Here is a 24,551-nt window from a genome sequence, read left to right on the forward strand (position 1 = left end):
TCCACACACACGCGCATGTGCACACACACACACACACGTGCACACACAGACATGCACACACACACACATACACACCTGTCTACACGCACACACCTGTGCACACGCATACGTACACACACGTGCACACACAGACATGCACACACACCTGTGCACACACACGCCCACACCTGTGCACATGCACACGTACACACACATGCACATGCACACGGGCACACACACACGCACACACGCACACACATGTGCACACACGCACACAAACATGTACACACACACGCACACACACGGGCACACACACGTATACACACACGCACACACACGTGCACACACACGTGCACACACACACGCACCCACACGTGCACACACGTGCACACACACGCACACACACATGCACACACACGTATACACACACACACACGCACACACACGCACACACGCACACACGCGCGCATGCGCACCGCGCGCGCGCACCCACATTCTCGCACTCGGGGCGGGGGAGCGCTGGGCGGAGCTTCGCGGGCGGGGGCGGGGCCTGCCCGACGGGCGGGGCCTGCTCGGGGGCGGGGCCGGCGCGCGGTGGGGGCGTGGCCGGCGGCGCCGCGCGGTGACTCCCGGCCCTGGGCGCCGCCGCCGCCGCTTCCGAGTGCGGCCGCGGGGCGGGCGCCGCCGCCATGGCCGCGCGCGGCGCCTTCCAGCTCAGCCCGCTGCCCCCCGGGGCCGCCCCCGGCGCCGCCCCGCCGCCCCCGGGGCCCGCGCCCGGCCTCCTGCGCGGACCCAGCGCGGCCCCGGCCGCCGCCGCCGCCCCGGGCTACCGGGCCATGGCGCCCGCCGCCGCGCAGTACCAGGTGAGGCCCGCTCCGCCCTGGGCGCGGGGCTCGGTGCCGGGCACGGGTGGGCGCTGCGGGCTCCCACGCGGGGGCTCCCGCCCTGCTGGGCACGGCGCGGGGGGGTTAGGCCTCACGGGGGTCGCGGTCACGCGTGGGTGCCCCCAGCCCGGCTCGGGACGCGGCGCCGTGGGGCCCCTTCGCGGGAGGTCGGCGTCGCCGTTTCCCTCCCCACGGCTGGCGCCACGCGCTGTCCCGACGCGGGACGCCCCTTTGCTGCCCGTGCCAGCGCCGGGAGCCGCGCGGAATCCAGCGGAAATCCCTCGCCCCGCAACCCCGGTGCGTGCCAGGGGGCTGGGAAGGGGCCTCGGGGCGGATTCCCGTGGGAAGCCGGTTCCCAGGAGCGCGCGGCGCCTTCCCGGCTTTGTGCAGCGCCGCGAGCACCGTCCGCCGCTCGTCTGCGCTCGCCGCCCTTCGGAAAACCAGGAAGAGTCGCGTGTTTCTATTATTTAATAGCCTCTTGGGCCTGTGCGCGGGGGACACGTGAAACACGCGGCAGGAACGCGCTCGCTTCCAGCGGCCGCGTTCCAGGTCCGGCCGCGGCCCCGCGTCCTGCCTCGCTCCGGCCCCGCTTCCCGGGCCCTTCCGGAGCCGGCGGCCGGGGCAGGCGCCCGGGGACGGCTCGGTGGCCCCGCTGCTGCGGACGAGGCCAGCGAGGCACCGACGGGCCGCGTTTCCCATCGCTTTGGAAGGAAATGAGGGCAGCTGCTGCCAAACCCCCCTTCGCTCTGAGCTTCCAGAAAATGCTCGCAGATTTTTATCTCTTGCACGACTTGCTCCAAACCCTGGCTTCTTAAGATGGCAGCTCTGTCAGCACAGGTAATATTACAGGCTCCCAATTAAATCCTAGACCGTGTTATTTTCCTACAGCCTCTCAGCAGGTAGGAGGCCTCGGCAGCGGGTCTGGCTCCGTTGGAGTGGCTGCCTGCTCCATCTTTCCTCGTTTTTCGTGGTTTCCAAGCGTTTGAAAGCCCCCCAAGAAGCCGCCAGCAGCCGGGTGCTTCGTGGGTTGTAGCAGGAGGCTTTTCCTGCACATGGGTGCAGTGGAAGGGAACAAACACGGGCTCTGCCGTAGGCGCTCGCCGGGAGCCGATGGGATGAACCCCAGGTCTGCGAGACCCGGGGAGCGCCGGCTGCTCCTCTGCTGGGTGGAGGAGAAACGGTCTCGGAGCGGAGCAGCTCCAAGCAGCTCCAAGCAGAGGCCGTGGGTCCCGCTCTGGCTTCGCGGTTGTTTCCGTTGCTTGGGGCTCCCGTGGAGCACCTTTAGATGCACCTCTGGCCAGTTTAGGGGTAGCCATTTGGGGCGGCGGGTGCCTGTGTTGAAGAGGAAGGTGATGGGGGAGCAGAGCGGGTGCTTGGTAGTGCTGGGGAGGAAGGAGAGAGGTGCAAGTGCCTCCAAAGTGGCTTTGTTTGGTGAGAAGCCAGAGCTAGTGAAACCCGTTCCCTTTTCTGCCCAAATACGTTGTGTGAAGGGTGTATTTTGACCAGCGCTCGAGTTTCTGTTCCCCCTGCGCGCGCTGCTCTCCTGTTAGCTGGTTCTTGTGCCTGTTACGGTTATTCTGAAGAGCCCAAGCTTCTCATTGAGGGTGATTTCTTCCAGACGCGCTCTGTAGATGGAGGAACCCAGTTGTAACTGGTCTCTGCTAATCGCCACCTCCAGAGCTGCTGCTTTATTCGCATGAATTAAAACTTAAGCCAGGGGGGAGAAAAACAGAAATCAAACCAGGGGAGTTTCCAACTCGTAAACTTTGTTATTGCAAAATGAGGAAGCAACCCACGGAGCCTAAATACACGGAAGAGCAACGGAGGGGGAACGGAGCCCAGGCCGACCTGCGCGTCCTGCGGGGCTCTGCGGCGACGTCCGGAGCGCGCGGCGCGGGCTGGAAGGCCGGAGCGTCCGCGCGGGGCCGCGGGGGCCGGAGCGGCTGTAATCAATCCGATCTGCTCTTTGTTTCGCAGTTTCGGCCGCGCGGAGCCGCCTCTCCTCCCCGGCAGTGTCACCCCGGCGTGCAGAGCCGCTCGAGGCGCTGGTGACTCAGGGCCCTTTGCTCTGTTCTGCCCCGCTTTAATGAGGAGCTTAATTAGCTCTTTGGGTGCTGGAGGACACAGCGGCCCCCAGTGACTCCCATCCATGCCAGTGAGCGCTTAGGGGCTTTTTAATCAGTGGATTATTAAACACGCGTTAATCCTTTGGCCTCCTCGTGTCTGCTGGTTGTTCAGCAGCAGCTCGAGCAGGGAATCCAAGGCGGCAACTCCCTTTGGCACCAAGGCCGAGTCCCGCTTCTCCGTCACGTGGTGGGAGCCGATCCCCGGGGCCTGGTGCCTGCTGATACTGCCGGAGCAGCCAGCGCTGCTCCCGCTCCTGCGCAGGGAAAGGAGGGCGTCCCTTTCCAGCAGGATGCCCAGGACGGGGCCGCCGAGCTGGGCTTGGGCAGGGCGCCGGGCAGAGCCTCCGCGGAGAGCAGGTCTCGGCATCCAAGACTCGTCGGCAGCCGAATCCCACTCGCTCCGCGAGCAGGGATTGAGGAGCAAAGGGGTCCGGGGGTGAGGATGGGTGCCCGGGGAGCTGGGAAGGTGCTGGAGCTCCAGCGCGGTGCCGAGGTGCAGACGGGGTCCTGCAGGATGTCCGCAAGGCAGGAGCTCTGCCCCACGCAGCCACGAGAGGAGGAAGCTGCTTCCAGCCCTTCTTGCTTGGCCGCGTGGATGAGCCTGGCTCTCAGCATCGCGTGACATGGGCAGTTTGTGCTGGCCAGGGCAAAATCAGCAAGAGGAGGAGTTTCTTCTGTTTGTTGGGTTGCTAGCTGAGGGATTAGGAGACTTTTCCTGCACATGGATACAGTGGAAGGGAACAAGCTGGATTCTCTGGCACGGCAGCTGTCGGCTCCTCTGTAGCTCCGGACAAAACACTGCTCTAGCTTGAAGTTACCCAGGGCTGATGCTTTGCTGGCACAGCTCGGTGGCAAAAAGCAGCGTTAACTGAGCGTCCCATTAGAAAGGATTTCGTTGACACTTGCTGACAAGAAGGAATCTTATTTCCGTGGCATTGAAGGGCTGTTGCAATCCAAACAACTGCTAGCGGAATGATTTCCGAGGAAGCGGGAGGCTGCCGTTGCGTTGGTTCCTTCTGTGCAGAGCTCTGGACGTGGAGCAGCGAGGCAGGTCCCGTCCCGGAGCCCGCGGGGCCACGGCGTGCAAAGCTACCGCTGTGCAAGAAGTCCCCTTGGAGAAGGGATTCCCTGTGGATTGCTGTCCCTGGGGTGTGCCGGGGCCTCGGGAAAGGAACGGGTCCCTCTCACAGGATGCAGCTGTGGCTCTGAGGCTTCGTCGCTGGATCCGCAGCACAGGACAGAAGGAAGCAGCAGCACCTTTGCTGTCTGAGCTCCTCCGAGGGAGGTTCGGGGTGGCTCAACGTGGGCCGGGGGAGAAGAGCCCGGCTGGAGCCGCGGCACAAATGGGGAAGGAGCCGAGGAGGCCGCCCGCGCCGCGGAACCCGTCCCGTCCCGCGGGAGATGGTTTCCAAGGCAGGTCTCATCGGAGAGGCTCCACTTCGGGGAGCAATTAAGTGATGGAGGAGCAGGGCAGATAAACACCGTCCTCCTGGGGAGAGAGGGAGGCAGAGCGGGCCCCGGGGCGCCCTGTCTGCGGGGGCAAAGGGAGGATGAAGTCCCGCGCGGCAGGGAACGTCTCCAGAACTTGCTGCTGAAGGACGTCCACGGCGCAGGACGGGGAGCTCGGGAGCCCCTTCCTCACTGCGGGGCCGAACAGCGCTGTTCCCTCCGTATCCCAAAAGGCTGGCCTTGCTTTTGTCGTGGTGTTTTTCAGGGAGGACAGTTTATCGCGGCACAGCAGCGCGGCGGTGCTAGGTGGAAGTCCCGGCCTCGAGGTCAAGCCTCAGTTTTGTAGCCTTGCCAAGCCCTTGCGGCGGGTGGAAGCTGCTGGGAAAACTGGGCTAGAACTGGTGGAGCCCGACCCGGGCACTGCAGTGTGTGACCCCCGCGCTCGGCCGCGTTCCCTCTCCGGGCCCTGCGCGGGGCTCGCGGGGCGCGCGGGGGCACCGGCTGCACCCGGAGCACCGACCCCGCGCGGCTGGCGGCCTCCCAGGGCGGATTTGCTCACGGCCGCGGGATTGGGGTCCGGAGCCGTGCGGAGGGCTGGGTTCCGTGGGTCCAGCTCCTGCCGCTTTCCTCGGGATCGGCCCGGAGCTCGGAGCCTGTTGGAGCAGGGGCTGTGTCGCAAGGGGCCCTCGGGCTCCTGCAGGGACTTGCAGGAACAGCCTTCGCTGGCGCCTCTCCAGGCCGCTCTTCCAAAGCCTCGGGTGAAGATGCTCGTGGGCCTTCGCTCCCGGAATGAGGCTGCGCACAGAGCGCGATCGCGCCTTCCTGGGCGGAACAAAGCGGGATGTGTGTCAGGAAAGCCCCGTCCAGTGTGCTATGTATAAAAAAATGTCCTTTTATGAGCCCTTCTCATGGCCCCGTTTGGGGAGTTGTCAGGAAGCCACCTGCAATCTCCCGAGTGCAAAAGCACAGGGCAGAGCGAGGGCTGCACTCGTCCGACGGCTACGGAGCGGGATGGGGGCCGCGTTCCAGGCGCGTCCTTCCCACCGTGGCTGTCGGGGACACACGGCCCGTGCTCCTTGCCTGGCAGGATGATCCCTGGTTCCCAATACGGATGGTCCTGGGAAGAACCTCCCCTCCGTTGGGGAGCTGCAGGGCAAGGGCTGCGGTCCTGGCGGATGAGGATTAGCTCTTGAGCTGCTTTCTGCAGTGCTGGTTTAATTCCAGCCTGCTCTCCAGCCAGGCTGCTTCTTGCAGAGCCCTACTTCGATTTATGCTCCCCCCTATTTTGTCCTGCTTTCTTTCTCTTTTCTTTTGGGCTACCAGCATCTGGTTTCTGGGCTGCCCTTCCCTAGGAAGGGGCCCTTGGCAAATGCTCAGGCTTCTGTCACGCGAGCGAGCGGCCGGCACGGAGCTCTCCAGCCGCACGTTGGATCCAGCCGAGGCCGACTCGGAGCTGCCCGAACGCCAAGGCCTGTGCGCTGACCCGGGATGAACCGCGGAGCCGCAGCCAGCCCCGTGCGTTCCTGCAGCTTTGGCAGGGAGCAGAACAAGCTGTTTTCTGTCCCGTCTCCAAACGCGCTCCGCGTGCTCCGCGGGGGTCTGGACGGGCTCCAGCCCGTTCCTCGGAACGGAGCTTGCGAGATTTGCCCTTTGTTCGCCCCGCGGGCGGGAGCAGCGTGCGGAGGTCGAGGCCGAGCCGGGGAGGGACGGTCGTCCTGATGGAGCAGACGCCTGGAAGGAGCGCCAGGAGCCGGGAAGAATCCGGGGAAGGTCATCTTGGCTTGAATGGGTTGAATGCAGCTTCCTCAACTGGAGCCTCTGGCATCCTGCTGTTTGCAGGGCTTGGGAGGGCGCTGGATGCAGCGCTCCCCGCCGGGCCGTAATGCCGCTTAACGGCTTAGCTGGAGATTAGGGCTGCGCTGTCGGAGCGCGGCGTCGGGATCCGCAACCTGCAGGCAGGGGACAAGGTGCCGGGGACAGTTATCGGGAAAACCTCCATGGAGGATCCTGCCTTCCGTTTCTTTTTTACTCATCAAAGGATCGAACGTGTTTCTGATGGGCTGTAGCTCTTCCTTCCAACAGCTTAATGGTGGCTGATGGTTCTTGGTTATTTGTGCACGTTATGTTGCAGTATAAAAGCTGCGTTCATCCCTCTGCTGATACTCTTCCTGCCAACAGAAGGTCCCTTTTTGGAAGTGTGTGACATCCATGGACTTGGAGAAGACTTTGGACAAGAAATGGTCACTTGTGAGCACTCGGAGACCTTCTGAACTGACTTTGGATGGTCTCAAACTTGCATTTGGGCAGAGATTTAGAAATCTGACCAACGAAGCAGCACAGTGAGCTAGGAGAGGCCCTGCGGGATGGGCGTTTGGAGTGATGGGGATTGCAGAGGAGCTGCCCACGGCCCAGCAAAACCCGAGCGCTGTGGCCGGGGTGGCTGCCGGCAGCGACCCCCTCGCTGCGCTGGGGAAGGGACGAGCTGGAGCTCCCCCCGTTTCCCTGGGTCTGGTCGGGGCGCCGCGTCCTCGTCTGGGGGCTTCGCTGCGCTCCGGGATCCGTGTCCGCCCGGGTGGCTCCGCGCGGCTCCGCCGGGACGGACGCTCTGCCAGGCGGGAGGTTCCATCTCCCGTCCCGGCCGCGGCGCTCGCAAAGCGGCGCCGAGCGGAGACGGGCGCCACGCGCACGCGGGCAATGGGGCCCTTCGCGTGCGGAGCCTCCGAGTGTGCTGGATTAACCCCCCATAACGTGAACGCAGCCCCATGGAGCTCTGCGGGCCGCGTTCCCCGCTCCCCGGGACAGCGAGGCGGCTTCCTGGGATCTCCTCCGCGCGGAGGGTTGTCCGGGCACGCCGAGGAGCAATGTTGCTGGGCTGGCTGGGCGGCTTTCCCGCTCCTCCGCATGGATCAGAGCGGGAGCGGCCTGCGGCGGGCGCCCTGTGCGGCACAGACCCGACGGCCCCAGCCGCGGGCGCCGGTGGCGTCTCGCGAGGGCTCTGGGACGGGAAGGCCTCGGAACGCTCTCCTATGCTCCCCGGCTCCCAATACTCCCCAGCACGTGGCTCCCGGCGCTCCCGGCGCGCGGTTCTGCATCCCCGATGGCGACGGGAGGCTGCCGAGTGGGACGGGCGCTGCCTCCGCCTCTGCTCCGACCCCGTTTCCTGGAGCGAGGCCGTGTCCTGGGCACCCCTCGTGCGCGGCCCTTGGGAAGCAGGGTTGTCCCAAGGCCTTTCCATGGATCGCAGCTGCCCACAGCGGCGCTTTCCGGAGCGGAGCCGCGGGGTCCCTAGGGCAGGAACTTGGCAAACGCTGGTGCTGGGGCCTACCCGGGCTGGCATCCCTCCCTGTGCAGGAGGAGCACGGGGACGGAGCCGGCCCTGCTCCCGGGTCCTGGCGGGACCCCGCGCCGGGAGCCTCGGCCGTGTCCGTTAGCGGGACGGGGTTGAGGCCCCTTTGGCCGCTCTCGGTCGCGAGGCGGCGACGCGGATCCCTGGCCGGGCCCTGGCCCTGACGTGTCCGCGTTCCCTGTCTCCGCAGCGCCCCGGGATGCCGCCGGGGAGCCGGATGCCCATGGCCGGGCTGCAGGTGGGGCCGCCGGGCGCCCCCCCGTACGGAGCCGCGTCGCCGCTGCGGCCGGGGCTGCCGCAGGCCATGATGGATCCCTTCAGGAAGCGCCTGCTGGCGCCGCAGGCGCAGCCGCCGCTGCCGGCCCCGCGCAGAGGGTAAGGCCGCGCCGGGGCGAGCAGCGCCCGCGCGTTCCCGGGAGCGCCCGCGGGCACCGCCTGCACCGGGACACGGAGCGGCGCGTGGGGACGGGGACAGAGATCACTTGGCCGGGCGCTTCCCCGCGCTCTGATCCCTGCGCCGGACCCGCCAGGGTCCGTCCACGTGTGTTAGCGCTCGCCGGAGGCCGCCGCAAACTCCGGCCTCTTTCCCTCCTCCCGGTGCTGGCGAGCGCAGATGGAGTTGGCAGGGCAGGAGGCACGCGGAGGTGCCGGGAGCCCGGGAGCTGGAGCGGCTCCGAGCGCGGCTGCGGCTCCCCGGGGCTCCGGGGGCTCCGTGCCCTGCCCGGGGCGGTTCCTCCCTCGTTTGCTCCCCAGCCCTGGCCCAAGGGCTTGTGCTCCGGCTGCTCTCCCGGCCTTTCCCTGCTCCGCAGGGCAGCTCCGCAAGGGGCCTTGTCTCCTCAAATCACTGGCACTGCCAGAGCCCTCCCCGGCCTAGAGCTGGGCACCATCGGTGCTGCTGGTAGAGCCGGGGGTCCCGCAGGCTCCGCTGCCCCCCAGGCCCTGCTGCTCCTCAAATCTGGGCCGTGCGGCTGCTTCCCACCGGGCCCAGTGTCCCATGTGCAGAGGGCTTCTGTTCCGGGGGTTTTGCTTGGTTTGCCTGTTTGTTTTCCACTGTCTCCGTGTTTCTTCAGGGTGAAAAGGAGGAAGATGGCTGACAAGGTCCTGCCACAGAGGGTGAGTGCTGCTTGGCGGGCTGGGCGGCAGGGAACCCAGCTCCTGGAAGGAGATGGTGCCTCTGCGTGGTCTCCCCGGCGCCCTGGGACGGCCAGATCCCTGTTTGAGCAAGGGCTCCCTGGGTTTGAGCAAGGGCTCCCTGGGTTTGAGCAAGGGCTCCATGGGTTTTGGACCTGCTCAGTCCCGAACTGACCTGGGAGATTCTTGCTGTATCTGCTGGGCCCTGCCGGGGGGCCTGGGGTAGCAGGAGAGGTTCCGAGTGTGCACGGGTTGGAGCAGCGGGACGCGGGGTAGACAAGGATCAGCAATGCCTTGGAACGGAGAGCCCAGGGAGCCCCTGAGCCTCTGGGTCCCTCTTGGCACCCTGGGGATACTTGGATCCGTCTGTGCCACTGCGCAGACTGCGGGACACGGGGCTCCAAGCTGTGCTCCGCAGTGCAGCTCCTGCCTTGAGGAAAGCTGTGCAGAGGGGTGATCCCAGCACGTGAGAGTGACCATCTCCGTTTGACAGATCCGGGAGCTGGTCCCAGAGTCCCAGGCTTACATGGACCTCCTCGCCTTTGAGCGCAAACTGGACCAAACCATCGCTCGGAAGAGGATGGAGATTCAGGAGGCCATTAAGAAGCCGCTGACGGTGCGTGGCAGGCGAGGGGAGGGCCCTGCCGGGTGGCTGCGGCCCTGGGGACTCAGCCCCTCACTCCGGGCACCCCTTGCTGCTTTCTTTGTCCACAGCAAAAGCGGAAGCTGAGGATTTACATCTCCAACACCTTCACCCCGGCCAAAGAAGAAGGGGAGGGCGGGGAGCGTGTGGCCTCCTGGGAGCTGCGTGTGGAGGGGAAATTGCTGGAGGACGTAAGGACCTGGCTTGGGACGGGGGGTAGGGGCTGCTGGCCGCCTGTGGGATGGTTTGTGAGAGCCCTGGGGGGCTCCATCCAGCCCCTGAGCCCCCCAGGGCTCTGGGCTGGAGCCCTGCGTGTCTGGCAGGGTCAGACCCGGCCTCTCGTGCTCTGTCGTGCAGCCGAGCAAGCAGAAGAGGAAGTTCTCCTCCTTTTTCAAGAGCCTCGTCATCGAGCTGGACAAGGAGCTGTATGGGCCAGACAACCACCTGGTGGAGGTGAGATGCCCCACGCGGGTACTGCTGCTGCCCTGTGGGTGCCTGGCGCCTGCGCTCGCTGTTGTGCTGGGGGGAGTTCAAGCACTCTGTGAGCTGAGCACTGTCCCCGTGGCCTCTTGCAGTGGCACCGGCTGCCCACAACGCAGGAGACCGATGGCTTCCAAGTGAAGCGTCCTGGCGACGTCAATGTGAAGTGCACCCTGCTGCTCATGCTGGATCACCAGGTAGGGCCCGGGGCCGCGCGGGCGCTGGTTGTGCCCTGCTGTCCTTCCCGCACGGCCTCGTGCCAAACGAGGGCTGTGCAGGGTGAGCCCCGCCGGGTCGTGCTGATGTCCCGTGTGTCCCCGCAGCCCCCGCAGTACAAACTGGACCCTCGCCTGGCCCGCCTGCTCGGGGTGCACACCCAGACCCGCGCCAGCATCATGCAGGCGCTCTGGCTCTACATCAAGCACAACAAGCTGCAGGACAGTCACGAGAAGGAGTACATCAACTGCAACCGCTACTTCCGCCAGGTCAGAGCCCACGCGCCGCGCGCCCTCCTGGCCCTCGGCTTCTTGCTCCCTCACAGACTCGGTCTGAACTTCCTCCTCCTTCAAGGAATATTTGGGGTCTTTCTTAGCTTGAAACGGGCACCCAGACTACCCAGTCTGCAATTTAGGCCCCCCTTCCGTGGGCCCTGGCTTGCATCCAGGAGCTTACCGTGCATAAGTTGGGATTGGGCAAGTTCTCCCGCTCCTGCGTGGTGCTTTTCCCGGCGGGTTGGAGGACCCTGGCACGGGCAGCTAACGCCCTGCTGGGCCTCTGCAGATCTTCAACTGCGTCCGCATGCGCTTCTCGGAGATCCCCATGAAGCTGGCAGGGCTCCTGCAGCACCCAGATCCCATCATCATCAACCACACCATCAGGTAGGGACAACAGGCCGTGCTGGGCAGGGTTCCGGGTCGGTGGCCTCTGTCACCCCGGGGTGGGCTGACCCACGCGGTGGCCCTGGGCCTGGGGGGCTTGTGTGAGGCCTCCAGCCCAAAGCAGCGCTGAGCACTGGTCGTGTAGGAGAGGAGGAGGAATTGGTCAGACGGGTTGGGAGGCTTTGGGGGCAGTCAGGTGGGGCGGGGGTGGCGTTGGGGGTCTTGCGTTGCTGTTGGGGTGCGGTTACATCCCCTCCTACGGGAGGGAGGAGGCCGGGGAAGGCCTCCCCTCACCCCGTCTGCTCCCAGCGTGGACCCCAATGACCAGAAGAAGACGGCCTGCTACGACATCGATGTGGAGGTGGACGACCCCCTCAAAGCTCAGATGAGCAACTTCCTGGCCTCCACCACCAACCAGCAGGAGATCGCCTCCCTGGATGCCAAGGTGCTGGGACACCCACGCAGTGCCGGGCGCGGGGCTGGGGCTCCTGGAGTCAACCTGGCCTCAGTGCCACGTGGAGCTTGGGAGGAGCTCGGTGCCGGCTGCGTTTCCGGGGGGACTTTGCTCAACTCCAGCTACTACTCAGCGACCTCCCCAGCATCCCCTCACCTCCTGTCACCTCCCTAGATCCATGAGACCATCGAATCCATCAACCAGCTGAAGACGCAGCGGGATTTCATGCTGAGCTTCAGCAACAACCCCCAGGAATTCATCCAGGAATGGATCAAATCCCAGAGGAGGGACCTTAAGGTAAAACCCTGGGGCAGGACAGGAGCAGGGCCCCAGCCCAGAGCTGCTTGTTCCCTGGTGCGGGGACAGTGCGGGGCTCTCGCAGGGCCTGCGCAGCGGGGAGGGCACCAGCCCTGGCGCTCACCCCGTTGCGCCCCGCGCTTTGCTCAGATCATAACGGACGTCATCGGGAACCCTGAGGAGGAGAGACGAGCCGAGTTCTACCAGCAGCCCTGGGCGCAAGAGGCTGTGGGGAGACACATCTTCGCCAAGGTGGGCTCCTCGCTGCAGCCTCGGGCTGGCCTTGCCCTGCTGTCCCCTGTCCCCAGGCCTGGCCTCCTCCGCTGTGTCCCCAAAGCTCTTCCAAGGGGGAGCTTGAAGCTTCCTGCTGCTCTCAGGTGTTTGAGATTGGAAAACTCAGCTGGGGCCAAAGGGGAGGGACTGTCACAAGGGGAGGCTGGACAGGAGGAGACCAAAACGCTGACGGTGCCTTCCTGAACGGGCAAGAACTGCTCGCAGGGAACGCGCTGATGCTCCGGCGCTGCGTCCCTCTTCCTGCCTCACCGTCCTCCTCCTCTCCCGCAGGTCCAGCAGCGCCGGCAGGAACTGGAACAAGTGCTCGGGATCCGCCTCACCTAAGGGACGGGCTCGGGAGCTCCTCTGCTCTCCCGGCCGCCTGAGCCCCGGGCTACTTCTTACTGGAATCAAATACAGCACTTGCACAAAGCCTACGTGCCTGCAGGGAGTCGGAGCCACTCGCACCCCGGGCTCCCCTCGGCCAGGAAGCTCTAGCCAAAGGCAGAGCAGTTGGAGGGTCCCCTGGTCCCCCGCTGTCCCCCTCCATTGCGCTAACACGTTCTGCTCTCGCATCGCGCCGCTTCTGCCCCCGAGCAGCGACCGCCGCCCCCGCTCGCTCCCCTCCTCTGCCGCTGGCCAAAGCCCTCCTGGAATCGCCCAGCAGGGAAAGGGGCCGGGGAGGCGCTGCCGGCCCCGCCAGCCCCCTCCCCGGCCCTCCTCTTCAACCAAAGTTTGTCCATTCCAAACGCCAGGCCCCACTGGTGCCCGATGTTTTGCACTATTTTTGTGAACAGGTTTTATAAGAGAAAAAAAAAGGAAGCTTTTTGTACAGTGGGTTTGTATTTGATTAATATATTGAGTTCCTCTTAGTGCACTCATTGCCTCAATCTATGCAGTGGATTCATGGTGTTCTCAAGGGCTGGCTTGGCCCAAGCTGTTCTTTTTTTTTTTTTTAATATGTAACCAAGTTTTTAGGCTTGAGTTCTTGACAATCAGCTGACTCTTCCCCCCTCCCTGTTTCACAGCTGCAGGGAGTGACCTGGTGCTCCATCCCAGGGAGGCAGCTCTGCCCCGAGGAGGCTGTGGGCAAGGGGGGCAGCTGGGCCAAAGCTGAGGGTCGGAGGACACTGGGGGTGATAACTGGAGACACCGGGGGCTGGGGACAGGGGCAGCGGCCGCACGGGGGCCAGGACAGGGCCACCGCCCTGGGACCCGCTCAAGTGCCTTACCCAGCGCAGCCCCTTCCCCGCAGCCTCCGAACGGGGGCGTTTACAGCCACAGGGTGTACGGCTCAGGGGTGCCTGCTCTGCCTCTTGTGTAACCATTTTGTCTATTCTGGATATTTTCTAATAAAAACAGTTAGCAGCAGGTGGTTGTGTGTCTGCAAGGGCTCTCTCGGGTTGTGGCGCCCCGAATCCCCTGCTCCCCCCTTGCCCCAAACGAGCACCAGGCCTGGCTGCAGCAGCACTTTATTAGACAGCAGGAAGCGAGGCAGCCCCAGCCGGGCCGTTACTTCCACAGCTTCTTGATGGACATGTTCTTCTCGCTGTCCTTCTGCATCACCTGCGCAGGGAGGAGAGAGGTGGTCCCCTCTGTCCCCAGCCCTGCTTCCACCCCTGGGTGCCACCAGCCCAGGAGCTGCAGCCGTGACCAGGCCAGCACTGGAGCCACCAGCTCCAGCTGTGCCCAGCTGTGGTCCCCTCAGCCCCGGGGCCGCGTCTAGGCGCAGCTCAACCCTAGAGCCGGGGCAGGGCCCGGCCCGCAGCACCCGGTGGTCGCTCCTGCTGCGGGCGCTGCCCCAGGAGGAATCTCCCCCCGCACCTACCTTGGCAACAGCCATTTCGAAGTCTTCCTGCGTGACGTGCACCCGCCGCTCCCGCAGCGCGTACATGCCGGCCTCGGTGCACACCCCCTGCGAGGAACAGCGGAATCTCCCTCTGCTCCATCCCGCAGCCCCACGGAGCCGCCCCGCGCACCGGCCTCACCTTCACCTCCGCGCCCGACGCCCCCGGCATCAGCTCCGCGATCTTGCGCAGGTTGATCCCTCGCGTCAGGTTCATTTTCCGAGAGTGGATCTTGAGGATGTCCAGGCGGGCCTGCAGGGACAGGGGTTGGAGCCGCCGCACTCGGCGGCTGCTCCCGCGCAGCCACGAGGACAAGAGAGAAGGAGCTGCCCGGGCAGCCCACTGACCTCCTCGTTGGGAGGGGGGAACTCGATCTTCCTGTCGATGCGGCCAGGGCGCAGCAGAGCCGAGTCCAGGATATCGATCCTGTTTGTGGCCATGATCACCTGCGCCAGGACAGGAGCAGCTGTCACCGCTCTGGGCCGCTCCTGCCACCGTGGGACCAGCTGGACAGCGGTCCTTTCCCAGGCAGCTCAGGGACAACCGCCCTCGCACCTTGATATTCTTGGTGGCTTCGAAGCCATCGAGCTGGTTGAGGAGCTCCAGCATCGTGCGCTGCACCTCGCTGTCCCCGCCAGAGCCACCCTCCAGGCGGGACGAGCCGATGGAGTCGATCTCATCCATGAAGATGATGGAGGGCGCGTGTTCCCGGGCCATCACAAAGAGCTCCCGCACCATGCGGGCGCCTGCGGGGAGCAGAGAGGGCTGAGCCCTGCCCGGGGACAGGCCTGGTGCTCGAGGACACCACGCGGGGGGCACCGGGCCGGGGGCCACCCGGCACCCCTGGGCGCAGCGGCCTCCCCTGGCCCTTACCTTCGCCAATGAACTTCTGCACCAGCTCGGAGCCCGACACGCGGATGAAGGTGCAGTCGGTGTGATGGGCCACGGCCCTGGCCAGCAGGGTCTTGCCCGTCCCCGGGGGCCCGTAGAGCAGCACGCCCTGCAACGGCGGCGCCGTCACCGCGGCCGCGCGGCCCAAACCGCCCGGGCCCCTCCGGGCAGCACCCACCTTGGGCTGGGCAATGCCCAGGGCCTCGAAGAGCTCGGGGTGTTTCACAGGCAGCTCGATCACTTCCTTGATCTCCTTTATCTGCTTGTCCAAACCCCCGATCATCTCGTAAGTGGAATCGGGGACCTTCTCCACCATCATGAGCGACACAAGAGGGTCCACTTTGTTGGGCAGGATCTTGTGCAGGGTGTAGCTGTCGTTGCGCAGGGCCACGCGGCAGTTCGGTGTCACCTGCACCAAGGCCGGGGGGACATCAGAGCTTGGCCCAGACACGGCCCTCCCAGGCCACCCCAGGCTGGGGAGTGCGGCAGGAAGCACCAGGCCACCCAACGGGGGCCATGACCTCCCTGGACACACTCACATCATTAATGTCGATGTTCTTGTCAACGTCCACCACAAACTTCCCTTCCGGGTGCACCTGGAACACAGCAGTTGCCACCACGAGTCATTTATGGGAGAAGATTGCGTGTCTAAACCCGCCGTGGCTCCTCGGAGTTGGTTCAACCACCACCTGATGCCCCTGGGGGCCCCGAGCCGGGTGCTCCCCAGCTGCCCGAGGAAGGTTTGGGCCCAGGAGCTGCTCCTGGGTCTCCTCCAGAGGAGCAGCCCCCGCTTCACGTTTCTTCCTTGTTTCAGCCCTCCCAGAACTCGCGCTACCACATGCGCCCCCCGTGGCCTCGACCCGACCCCAGCTCCGTACCTTGACAAGGACCTTCTTCTTGTCCATGGCTCTCACCACCTCGCCCACGTAGGAGCCCTGCTCCTGCAGCAGCTGCAGCTCCTCGCGCAGCAGGCGCACTGCAGGCAGGGGGGGAGCTGCAGCACTGCCCTGCTGCCCGCACAGGCCTCCAGCGTGGCCGGAGGGCACCCTGGCCCCGTGGAGGTGGCACATGCACCCCACGGAGCCCTTGGGGACACCCTGGGGACCCGGGCAGACGTGGGACGGGGCAGACCCAGCAAGTGCCCACCTCCCTCTAACCGCAAGAGCAAACAAAAAGGGAAAACTGAAAAGCAAAACACCCGGGAGATGAAACTGAGCAAGGAGCCGGAGCCGGAGCCTCCCAACAGCAGCCCTGGACACACTAGCCCAGAGCTGGCCCCGTGGCGAGGACCAGGCGGAAGGAGGCGAGAGGAGCGGTACCTTTGGCGTTCAGCTCGTTTCGCTGCGCTTGCAGGCGCCGCAGGTTCTGGCTTTTTTCGTTCACAATAAGCTATAAAAACAGCAAGAAAAGCCCCGCTGAGGTTTCAGCACCCGCACAGCGCTCCGAGCCGGTGCACGCGATGGGCACGAGCCGAGCGGCGGCCGCCCAGAGGCCACGAGCTGCCGGTTCCCGGGGCCCCGTGACCCCGCGGCCGCAGAGGGAGCAGCGCCGGGGCCCTGCCGGAGGCGCTTCCTCGGAGCCGGCGCCGCCGCTCACCTGCAGCTCCTCGATCTTGGACAGGTAGTACTGCCGCAGCCCCGCGCCGCCCCTGCCCTCGTCCGTCTCCATCTGCGGGAAGAGCGGGCTGGGCTGAGCGGGGCCCCGCGGGCCGCCCCATGCCCCGCAGCCCCGAGGCGAGACCCGCCGAGTCACGGCGCCCGCCGGGCCCCGTCCAGCCCCCGCGCGGCGGAGCCGGGCGCGGCCGCCCACAGCCCCCGGTCCGGTCCGATCCGGTCCGGTCCGATCCGGTCCGGTCCGATCCGGCCTGGTCCGGCCCAGCCGCACCTGCTCGGGCCCATCCACCGCCATCTGCTCCGCCGGCAGCGGCCGCCTGCACTAAAGATGGCCGCGGCGCTCCTTCCGCCGCACACCGCCCCCGGCGCGCAGCCCGTGACGTCACTTCTGACGTCCCACAAACGCGCCCAAACAAACAAACTCCTGGAGGATGCGCGGGCGCATGCGCAGTGGAGCGCTAGCAGCCCGAACACGCGTGCGCAGCGAGGGCTTCGGGGGGGCGGGTCCAGCGTTTGCCGCCATCTTGGCAAGGTCAAACGCTGCCTCTCGGTGTCACGAAACAGCAGAGGGCTGAGAGAGCCTGAAGATGCGCCTCATAAAAATGCACTCCCTTTGCCCGCGCTCGACGGCCCGCCTTAGCGCCCAGCCGGGGGAATTAGCATGGAGGGGACCCTCCCAAGATGGTGGATAAGGCCAACCGGAAGCGGAAGTGAGGCCCTTCGCGGAAGGTAACCCGAGGTAGCGGGGTGCTCACGCGGGTGCGGGTGCGGGTGCGGGGCGGGTGCGGGGCGGGCCCTGCCGGCGGGGCCTGGGTTGGGGCGACACCGAGGCCCGGGGGACACCGAGGTGACGGGAGGCCCCGGCTCGGCCCTAACCGCCCCCCCCGGCCTCCCGCAGGCGCCGGTGCGGATCTGAGCGCAGCTCCCGGCCCCCGGGAGCCCGTCCCGCGCCGCCATGGGCAAGAAGAGCAAAGTGGGCAAGAGCCGGCGGGACAAGTTCTACCACCTGGCCAAGGAGACGGGTGAGCGGCGCCCCCCGGGGCGGCGGGAGCCCCGCGACGGCCGTTGCTGATCCGCGGCCTCTCCCGTCCCCGCAGGTTTCCGCTCCCGCTCCGCCTTCAAGCTCCTGCAGCTCAACAGGAAGTTCCAGTTCCTGCAGAAGGCCCGGGCGCTGCTGGACCTGTGTGCAGCCCCCGGCGGCTGGTGAGTGTCGCTGAGGTCTCCAGGCGTCTTTCCAGCAGCCCCCGCCAGGCCTGGCTGCCCCTCGGGATCTGGATAACCCGGGGCGCAGGGGAGCTCGCTCCCTTGGCTCCCAGCCAAGATCCCAAAGCACAGGCAGCCCCTTTGGGGGGTCTCCTGGGATCCTGCTCTGCCTTAGACCCTCTCTGCTCTCCGCAGGTTACAGGTGGCTTCCAAATTCATGCCTGTTTCCAGCTTGATCGTTGGTGAGTGGTGGGACTCTGCACTGAGCTGGAACAGGGGTGGGCAAGGATGTCCCAGGGGAGATTGAGGCCCCCACTGCTCCTTGGCTGTGACCAAGGGTGCTTTAGGGGCCCTGGCATGTGGAGGGAGTGAGCTGCAAATCCAGACTGGGTTGGGGGAAGAAGTTGCAGCACTGACATGTCTTCCTTTTACCAGGGGTAGATTTGGTCCCTATTAAACCCATTCCCAATGTGGTCACACTGCAGGAGGACATCACAACTGAGAAGTGTCGCCAGGTAAAACCTCACTGCTAAGTGTTGTGTGTTGATGTAGGACTGAGCAGATCTGTCCAGGGTCACCCAGCCCGTTTCATTAGGCATCATTTGGGGTAGGATCAGGGCAGGTGGGTGAACTGAGTGCCTGGGCTGGGCTGGCAGGTGGGAACGTGGACTTTGGGGGCAGGAGGTGCAAAGCGTCGTGTGTCAGCAGATCTAACATGAGCCTCTGGCCCTCAGGCCCTGCGCAAGGAGCTGCAGACGTGGAAGGTGGACGTGGTGCTCAATGACGGGGCACCCAACGTGGGTGCCAGCTGGGTGCACGATGCTTACTCCCAAGGTGGGGCTCTCAAGGCTGGTGGGACCTGGGGCAGTTGCAGGGGGTTGCAAGGAGGGTTCCATTTCATGCTGCAGCAGGACCTCATGGTTGGTGGCCTGTATTATGGGACAGGGAACTCTGTTGACTGCTGTTTTCTCTCACTTCAGCCAACTTGACTCTCTTGGCCCTCAAACTGGCCTGCGAATTCCTGTGCAAAGGAGGCTGGTTCATCACCAAGGTTTTTCGCTCCCGGGACTACCAGCCTCTCCTCTGGATCTTCCAGCAGTTCTTCCGCAAGGTCCAGGCCACCAAGCCCCAAGCCTCACGCAACGAGTCTGCAGAGATCTTCGTGGTGTGCCAGGGTGAGTGGCCAGGGAGACTTGCAGCCACTGGCACCTTGGGCCACGGAGATGGGACAAGGAGAAACCTGCTGAGCTCTCTGATTCTCCCCTCACAGGTTATCAGGCTCCAGACAAAATTGACAGCAAGTTCTTTGACCCAAAGTATGCCTTCAAGGAGGTGGAAGTTCAGACCAAGTCTGTGAGCGAGCTGATCAGCAAGAAGAAGCCGAAGGTATGAGGATGGCACAGCCCTGAGGTGGGCTACGTGTTCCTCTGCAGAGAGCTGATTCCCGGGAATAGCGGCAGCCTGAGGGAGGGTCTGGCTCTGTGAAGTCTTTTTTTTCTATCCCAGTTTCAATTCTTTTGTGGGACAGACAAGCAGAGAAAGTGCTTGCAGTTAGACAAAGTCCTGAAGCTGTGGGGGATAGCTCAGTGTTGCGTTCTTCCTGAGAGATGTGTTTGGGGCTCAGGACACCAATGGCTACGTCAGGTAGCTTCAACTTGGAGCCGAGCTTTGCAGGTCTCTATTGCCATCCCCTTTCTGTGCCTGAGATTAGGCTGAGACTGGAGGAGACACCCTAGAGCTGGGCCTGCTCCTCAGCAGACTTTAGAGGCCAGTAACCTGCTCTTCTCCCTGTGTCTCTTGGGCACGTTTAGGCTGATGCTGCAGCTAGATTCAATTTATGTGAAATGGTTTGACTTTTAGGGGTGGCTGATGCTGCCTGGCTCATAAGGTTCCCTTCTTTTGCAGGCAGAAGGCTATGCCGATGGCGACACGACCCTGTACCGCCGCTTCACCCTCATGGACTTCCTCAAGGCTCCCAACCCTGTGGATTTCCTCTCCAAGGCCAATGAGGTGGGTGAGGTCACAAGAATTTTGGTGGCCCCAGGGCCTGGTCCTGCAGAGGGAGGAGAAGCAGGACAGGGGCTTGGGAATAGCAGCCCTTTTTCTCTGCTGCATCCAGATCACACTAGGGAATGGTGAGCTGGAGAATCACAGTGCCACCACGGAGGAGTTGCGGCAGTGCTGCAAGGACATTCGCGTGCTGGGGCGCAAGGAGCTCAGGTACCAGGGAGACAGGGACAGGGACAGGGTGTCCTGCTGGGCTTAGGCGGGTGTCCCCAACTGGCTGCCTCCCTGCACAGAGCCCTGCTGAACTGGAGAACAAAACTGCGACGTTTCCTGGCCAAAAAGCTGAAAGAGCAGGCAAAGGAGCTGGATATCAGGTAGGAGAAACCAGGGTGCCTGAAGGCAACAAAGTGGTTGTTTGGGGCTGTCGCCAGAAGAGATGCTCTGAGTTGCTTCTTTTTGGCAGTCTGAGCTCTGGTGAAGAGGAAGAAGGCCAGGAAGAAGAGAAAACATCACCAAAAGCCACAGCTGATGAGGTGTCGAAAGAGGAGGAGGAGGTTGAACTGGCATTGGCAGAGATGAAAGCTAAGGAGCTGGCAGAGTTAAAGAGGTGAAAACTGCTGAAATGAGGAGAGCTAGGGGAAGATCATGCCAACACGGCACAGCAGGCGTCTGGGTGCGGTGATGGGGTGGCACTGCCAGGGCCTGTCCCTTGCTTGGGCAGGTGGTGGTTGTGAGTCTGGGATCCTCAGGACCATCTGCTCCTCCAGGCAGGTGTTGCCAGCTGCTGTGGGCTGTCTTTGCCGCTGGGATGGGGACCCGTCACAGTGGGATGATGGTGCTCTTGGACTCTTTGGTCTGGCAGCAGCATGGCAGTGGATTGAGACACTGAGATGTGGGGGGCCAGTGTGGCCTCATTTCTTCATTTTCTCTTCCAGGAAGAAGAAGAAGATCCTGAAAGAGCAGCGGAAGCAGCGCGAGCGGGTTGAGTTGAAGATGGACCTCCCTGGTGTCTCCATTGCTGACGAGGGTGATACTAGCATGTTCTCTCTCCAGACTATCCACAAGACACAGGTACGTGGACAGTGGGAAGGTTGCGAGAGCCGCTGGCAGGACTGGGATGTTGGCCAGCAGGTGGGAGATGGGCTCTTGCTCACGGTTTCGCTCCTGTCGCAGCTGCTGAATGAGGTGGTGCGGGGGGACATGGCATCAGCAGACGCCCTCCTGGAGATGGGGCCTGCGGACGACGACATTTGTCTGTCAGATGCGGGTGAAGCGGACGATGTGTCCCTGGCCAGTGATCTGGACCCAGAGGAGCTGGTGGAAATAGAGGAACGTCAGCGGCGGCTGGAGCGAGAAAGGCGAGAGCAGGGCGCAAAGAGGTGAGAAGGCTTTCCTGGGGGTGTGGGTTCATGTTGGAGCAGATTGGTGGGCTTGGGCAGGGAGGAATACCCTGTCCTAACTGTGCGCACGGAATCCTGCTGCTGTCATTCGCAGGGTGACTTTTGAAGAGCAAGAGGAGTCAGGAGGAGAGGAGGAAAATCCACTTCTGGTACCCCTGGAGGAGAAGTCGGTGCTGGAGGAACGGCAGACTAGTTTGTGGTTTGGGAAGGTGAGTCGCCAAGAGCCAATGGGACAGTCTTGACCTCAACGTCTTCCCCCCAGCTCTGCCCTACACCCCCTGACTTGGTGTCCTCCCCTCCCAGGATGCCTTCGCTGGCATCGAGGATGATGCAGATGAGGACCTGGAGCTGAGACAGTCACAGATGCTGGCTGAGAGACAGCACGAGTCTCGTTCAGGTTGGTGTGAGGAGTGCATTCCAGGGGGACTCGATAAGGAGTTGTGGAGCTGGAGATCTCTGGAGATCCTTTCCAGCCTATAACACCATACAGTTTAAAAAACCTGCATTAATGTAAAATTAATGAGCTGTGTTTCTGGAGGAAGGGGTTAAATTCTGAAATGGGATCTGCCTCCACCTTCTCTCACTCACTGGCTCCTGTTCTGTAGACAAGGAGAAGGGGAAAGGGCAGAAGAAGGTTCCTCTGGAGGGTGCTGCGACCAAGACCGAGACCGCAGTGGATGCAAGAGCAGACACTGGTGAAGCACAGGATGAGGAGAGCAGCGACGATGACAGCAGCAGCGATGACGAGAGGTGAGGGGAGCGGGGCAATCTGGATGCTCTGTCCTACTCTACAGGCCAGGAGAGGGGAAACACGGGGACCCCAACCTGCACCCACCCCAGTGCTGACAGCTCATCTCCCCACAGGCCACCAACAGCAGTGGGGAAGAAACGAGCCCGAAATGAGTCTGATGGCTTTGAAGTGGTGCCCATTGAGGACCCAGGTGAGTGGGGCCACGGCCTGGACCAGTGCGTGCCATGAGTCCCTCTTCGGGGATGGAAAGCAGGGCAGCCTCTGTGTGTCTGGCCGGGGAAGGAGAGTGGCTCCTGGCCCTCTGGGTCTGAGGCTGCTCGCAGGCAGGACAAGCTTTAACCCACCCGTGTGTCGCAGTGAAGAGAGCCCGTGTGCTGGACGCAGAGGGCCTGGCGCTCGGCTCGGTCATCGCCACCTCCAAAAAGGCCAAGCGGGACCTGATTGACAACTCCTTCAACAGGTACTCACAGCTGTGTGTGCTGGAAGGGAACCAGCACGTGCTCCCCTGCCAGGACGGGTGGCAGATGTACCGGTGTGGGGCAGGGAGCTGTCTGGGAGCCTGTGCCCCACTCAGCCTCTCCATCTGGCCCCCAGATATTCTTTCAATGAGGATGAGGGGGAGCTGCCCGAGTGGTTCACGGAGGAGGAGAAGCAGCACCGGCGCAAGCAGATACCCATAGACCGGCAGACGGTGGAGGAGTATCGGCAGCGCTGGCGCCAGATCAATGCCCGGCCCATCAAGAAAGTAGCGGAGGCCAAGGCCCGCAAGAAGCGGCGGGTGAGCAGGGCTGTGGTCCTGGCCTCCGTTCCCCTCAGCCCCGCTGCTCTGTGCCTCCAATTTGCTTCTGACCTCTGTTCTCCCTACAGATGCTGAAGAAGATGGAGCAGATGAAGAAGAAAGCGGAGGCCGTGGTGAGCACGGTGGATATCTCGGAGCGGGAGAAAGTGGCCCAGCTGCGGCGGTGAGTGGTGGAGCCGGGATCTCGGTGCTTTGGGTGGCACAGGGCTGGATGGCAACGTCCTGTCCCTGTGGCCACAGTGTGGGAGCAGCTCCTGAGTGTAACCCAGCAGGACCAGTGAGAGCTGGGTAGGAGCTGAGGGTAGGATTGAGGGTTGGGAAGATGGAGGGAGCAGGACAACAGCAGCAGAAGAGCAAGCAGGAGCTGGGTCTAGTCATGGGCAGCCCCATCTTGGGGTGTAACTGCCCTGTGGAGCCTGGGACCCAATATTGGCCCTAGGCTGATGTGAAGCTCCTAGAGCAATTCTGCTGAGTCTGGGCTCCTGGCTGGCCTGGGGCTTGGGGTCTCACTTGTCCCCCTCTTCCTGCAGCATCTACAAGAAGGCCGGTCTGGGCAAGGAGAAGCGGCAGGTCACCTACTTGGTGGCCAAGAAGGGTGTAGGACGACGGGTGCGCCGCCCTCCTGGGGTCAAGGGCCAGTTCAAGGTGGTTGACAGCCGCCTGAAGAAGGATGTGAGGGCTCAGAAACGCAAAGAGCAGAAGAAGAAGCGCCGTAAGTGATGGGGGATGGACTCTGAGCCCAGCAAGGGACTTGGCTACAGGGTGCTGAGCAGGCCTGGCGCCCCCCTCCCGGACACCGATCCAGCTGCGGCCCCAGGGGCAGCCTGCCGTTCTCCCAGGGGATGGCGCAGGGAGTTAGCAGTGCATTCCAGCTCCTGGGTGCTTTGACTTGATGTTGCCTCCTGCCCCTCGGAAGTGTTGACATGCAGGAGGCCGTAATTTGGCCTCAGCTCTGCGGCATCGGTCCCTTGCAAGTACCCTCTGGATGCCAGCATCTCCTGGTCCCTGCGGTCGTGCTGGCTGCCCAGCTTGGTCACATTGCTGGGAGAATCTGCACCCATTGCAGCTCTCGCTGTCCCAGGAGGGGCTGTGGCTCTGAGCAGGTCGCTCCTGGGACCATCTTTATCACCAGCTGCTGGTGACAGGCAGGTGCCAGTCCCCACACTCTGCTCTGCAGAGCTGCTCCTCATTTGCAACAGAATTAAACCTTGGTCTGAGGATGCCCCAGCTGTGTCCTGTATCTTGGCAAGGTGAGGGGCTTGTTGCTGACTTCCAAGGGGCTGCTCAAGAGCTTCCCAAGTTGTGTGCCGTTTGTCAGGCTCAGGGAGGACCCACGGGCTGGGCTGCAGAGCGCTCTGGTGGAGAAGGTGCTCAGAGTCCTTTTCTCAACCACGTTGCTGCAGGATCCTTCTGGGGCAGATGGAATGTTGGCAATGGGAGCGGCGTGCCAGCCCTTGAGACCTCAGGTGTCTGGTGGGAGTATGTTTGGGTCTGGGTGGAAGAGACAGACAGGTAGCTGGAACTTCTCACCACATCCAGCTCAACTCTGCTCTGCAGGAGGCAGATTTTGGTGCAGCTCTGCTCCCTGCAAGAGGAAGCAGTGACCCATGGACCCACAGTCACGTAGTTCAGGAGCGCCCCTGATCCTGCCAACCTGCCCCAGAAGGAGCTTTTCTTCCATGTCCACGTGACATCCATGGGCACCACGGGCACCGCGCGGCCAGAGCTCCATGGAGCGCAGGGCTTCTGTGCCGACGGTGACGGCAGCTGCAGACAGGAAACGTGCCAGGGTCAGGCTCCAACTCTGTCCCTGTGGAGCCAGGGAAGCGCGAGGTCTCCTCCTTGTCCCCAGCGTGCTCCTGGCATGCCGTACCTGGGCTGGTGGCTCTCATGTCCCACTGGAAGGTTCTCCCTTCGCCGTGCAAAGGCAGCCGTGCTCAAAATATGTGTCCCGTGGGTTGGGGAGGGCAGCGAGGGGCACGTTGGGCTCCCCTGGGGCTGCACGGAGGCCCAGGCTCGTATGGAGCCCGTGGAGAGTGACACTGAGGGGACCGCAATGCCCGTGTGGAGCTCGCGGAGGGCCCGGCAGAGCCCGCACAG

At 63.7% G+C, this 24,551-nt stretch overlaps 3 protein-coding genes across 3 annotated transcripts; 2 read left to right on the top strand and 1 right to left on the bottom strand.

Annotated features, from left to right (window-relative positions):
- Positions 1-668: 668 nt before the first annotated feature.
- SMARCD2 (SWI/SNF related BAF chromatin remodeling complex subunit D2) lies at positions 669-12,439 on the top strand. The gene is made up of 13 exons (XM_088519899.1): positions 669-842; positions 7,975-8,159; positions 8,855-8,897; positions 9,409-9,531; positions 9,630-9,749; positions 9,916-10,011; positions 10,134-10,235; positions 10,362-10,523; positions 10,819-10,916; positions 11,226-11,361; positions 11,545-11,667; positions 11,818-11,919; positions 12,232-12,439. The coding sequence occupies exons 1-13, from the start codon at positions 669-671 to the stop codon at positions 12,283-12,285; spliced, it is 1,518 nt and encodes a 505-aa protein (XP_088376025.1). The 3' UTR covers positions 12,286-12,439.
- Positions 12,440-13,389: 950 nt separating this feature from the next.
- On the bottom strand, positions 13,390-16,601 carry PSMC5 (proteasome 26S subunit, ATPase 5). The gene is made up of 12 exons (XM_088519900.1): positions 16,563-16,601; positions 16,275-16,346; positions 15,998-16,067; positions 15,557-15,654; positions 15,218-15,274; positions 14,857-15,087; positions 14,661-14,787; positions 14,343-14,533; positions 14,135-14,233; positions 13,929-14,039; positions 13,769-13,855; positions 13,390-13,506 (listed from the first exon to the last, which is right to left on the bottom strand). Exons 1-12 carry the CDS (start codon positions 16,584-16,586, stop codon positions 13,453-13,455), a joined length of 1,221 nt encoding a protein of 406 aa, XP_088376026.1. The 5' UTR covers positions 16,587-16,601; the 3' UTR covers positions 13,390-13,452.
- A 644-nt stretch (positions 16,602-17,245) lies between these two features.
- On the top strand, positions 17,246-23,189 carry FTSJ3 (FtsJ RNA 2'-O-methyltransferase 3). Its single transcript, XM_010223996.2, has 21 exons — positions 17,246-17,313; positions 17,389-17,494; positions 17,690-17,736; positions 17,930-18,009; positions 18,229-18,328; positions 18,475-18,669; positions 18,765-18,880; positions 19,400-19,504; positions 19,614-19,714; positions 19,795-19,875; positions 19,965-20,108; positions 20,437-20,572; positions 20,675-20,880; positions 20,996-21,110; positions 21,205-21,298; positions 21,507-21,651; positions 21,766-21,842; positions 22,010-22,112; positions 22,247-22,430; positions 22,520-22,614; positions 22,982-23,189. The coding sequence occupies exons 1-21, from the start codon at positions 17,247-17,249 to the stop codon at positions 23,169-23,171; spliced, it is 2,487 nt and encodes an 828-aa protein (XP_010222298.2). The 5' UTR covers position 17,246; the 3' UTR covers positions 23,172-23,189.
- Positions 23,190-24,551: the final 1,362 nt, after the last annotated feature.

This window comes from Tinamus guttatus, unplaced genomic scaffold (assembly GCF_059628265.1).
Source record: "Tinamus guttatus ecotype Peru unplaced genomic scaffold, ASM5962826v1 Tinamus_guttatus_pri_ptg000075l, whole genome shotgun sequence".
NCBI lineage: Eukaryota > Metazoa > Chordata > Aves > Tinamiformes > Tinamidae > Tinamus > Tinamus guttatus.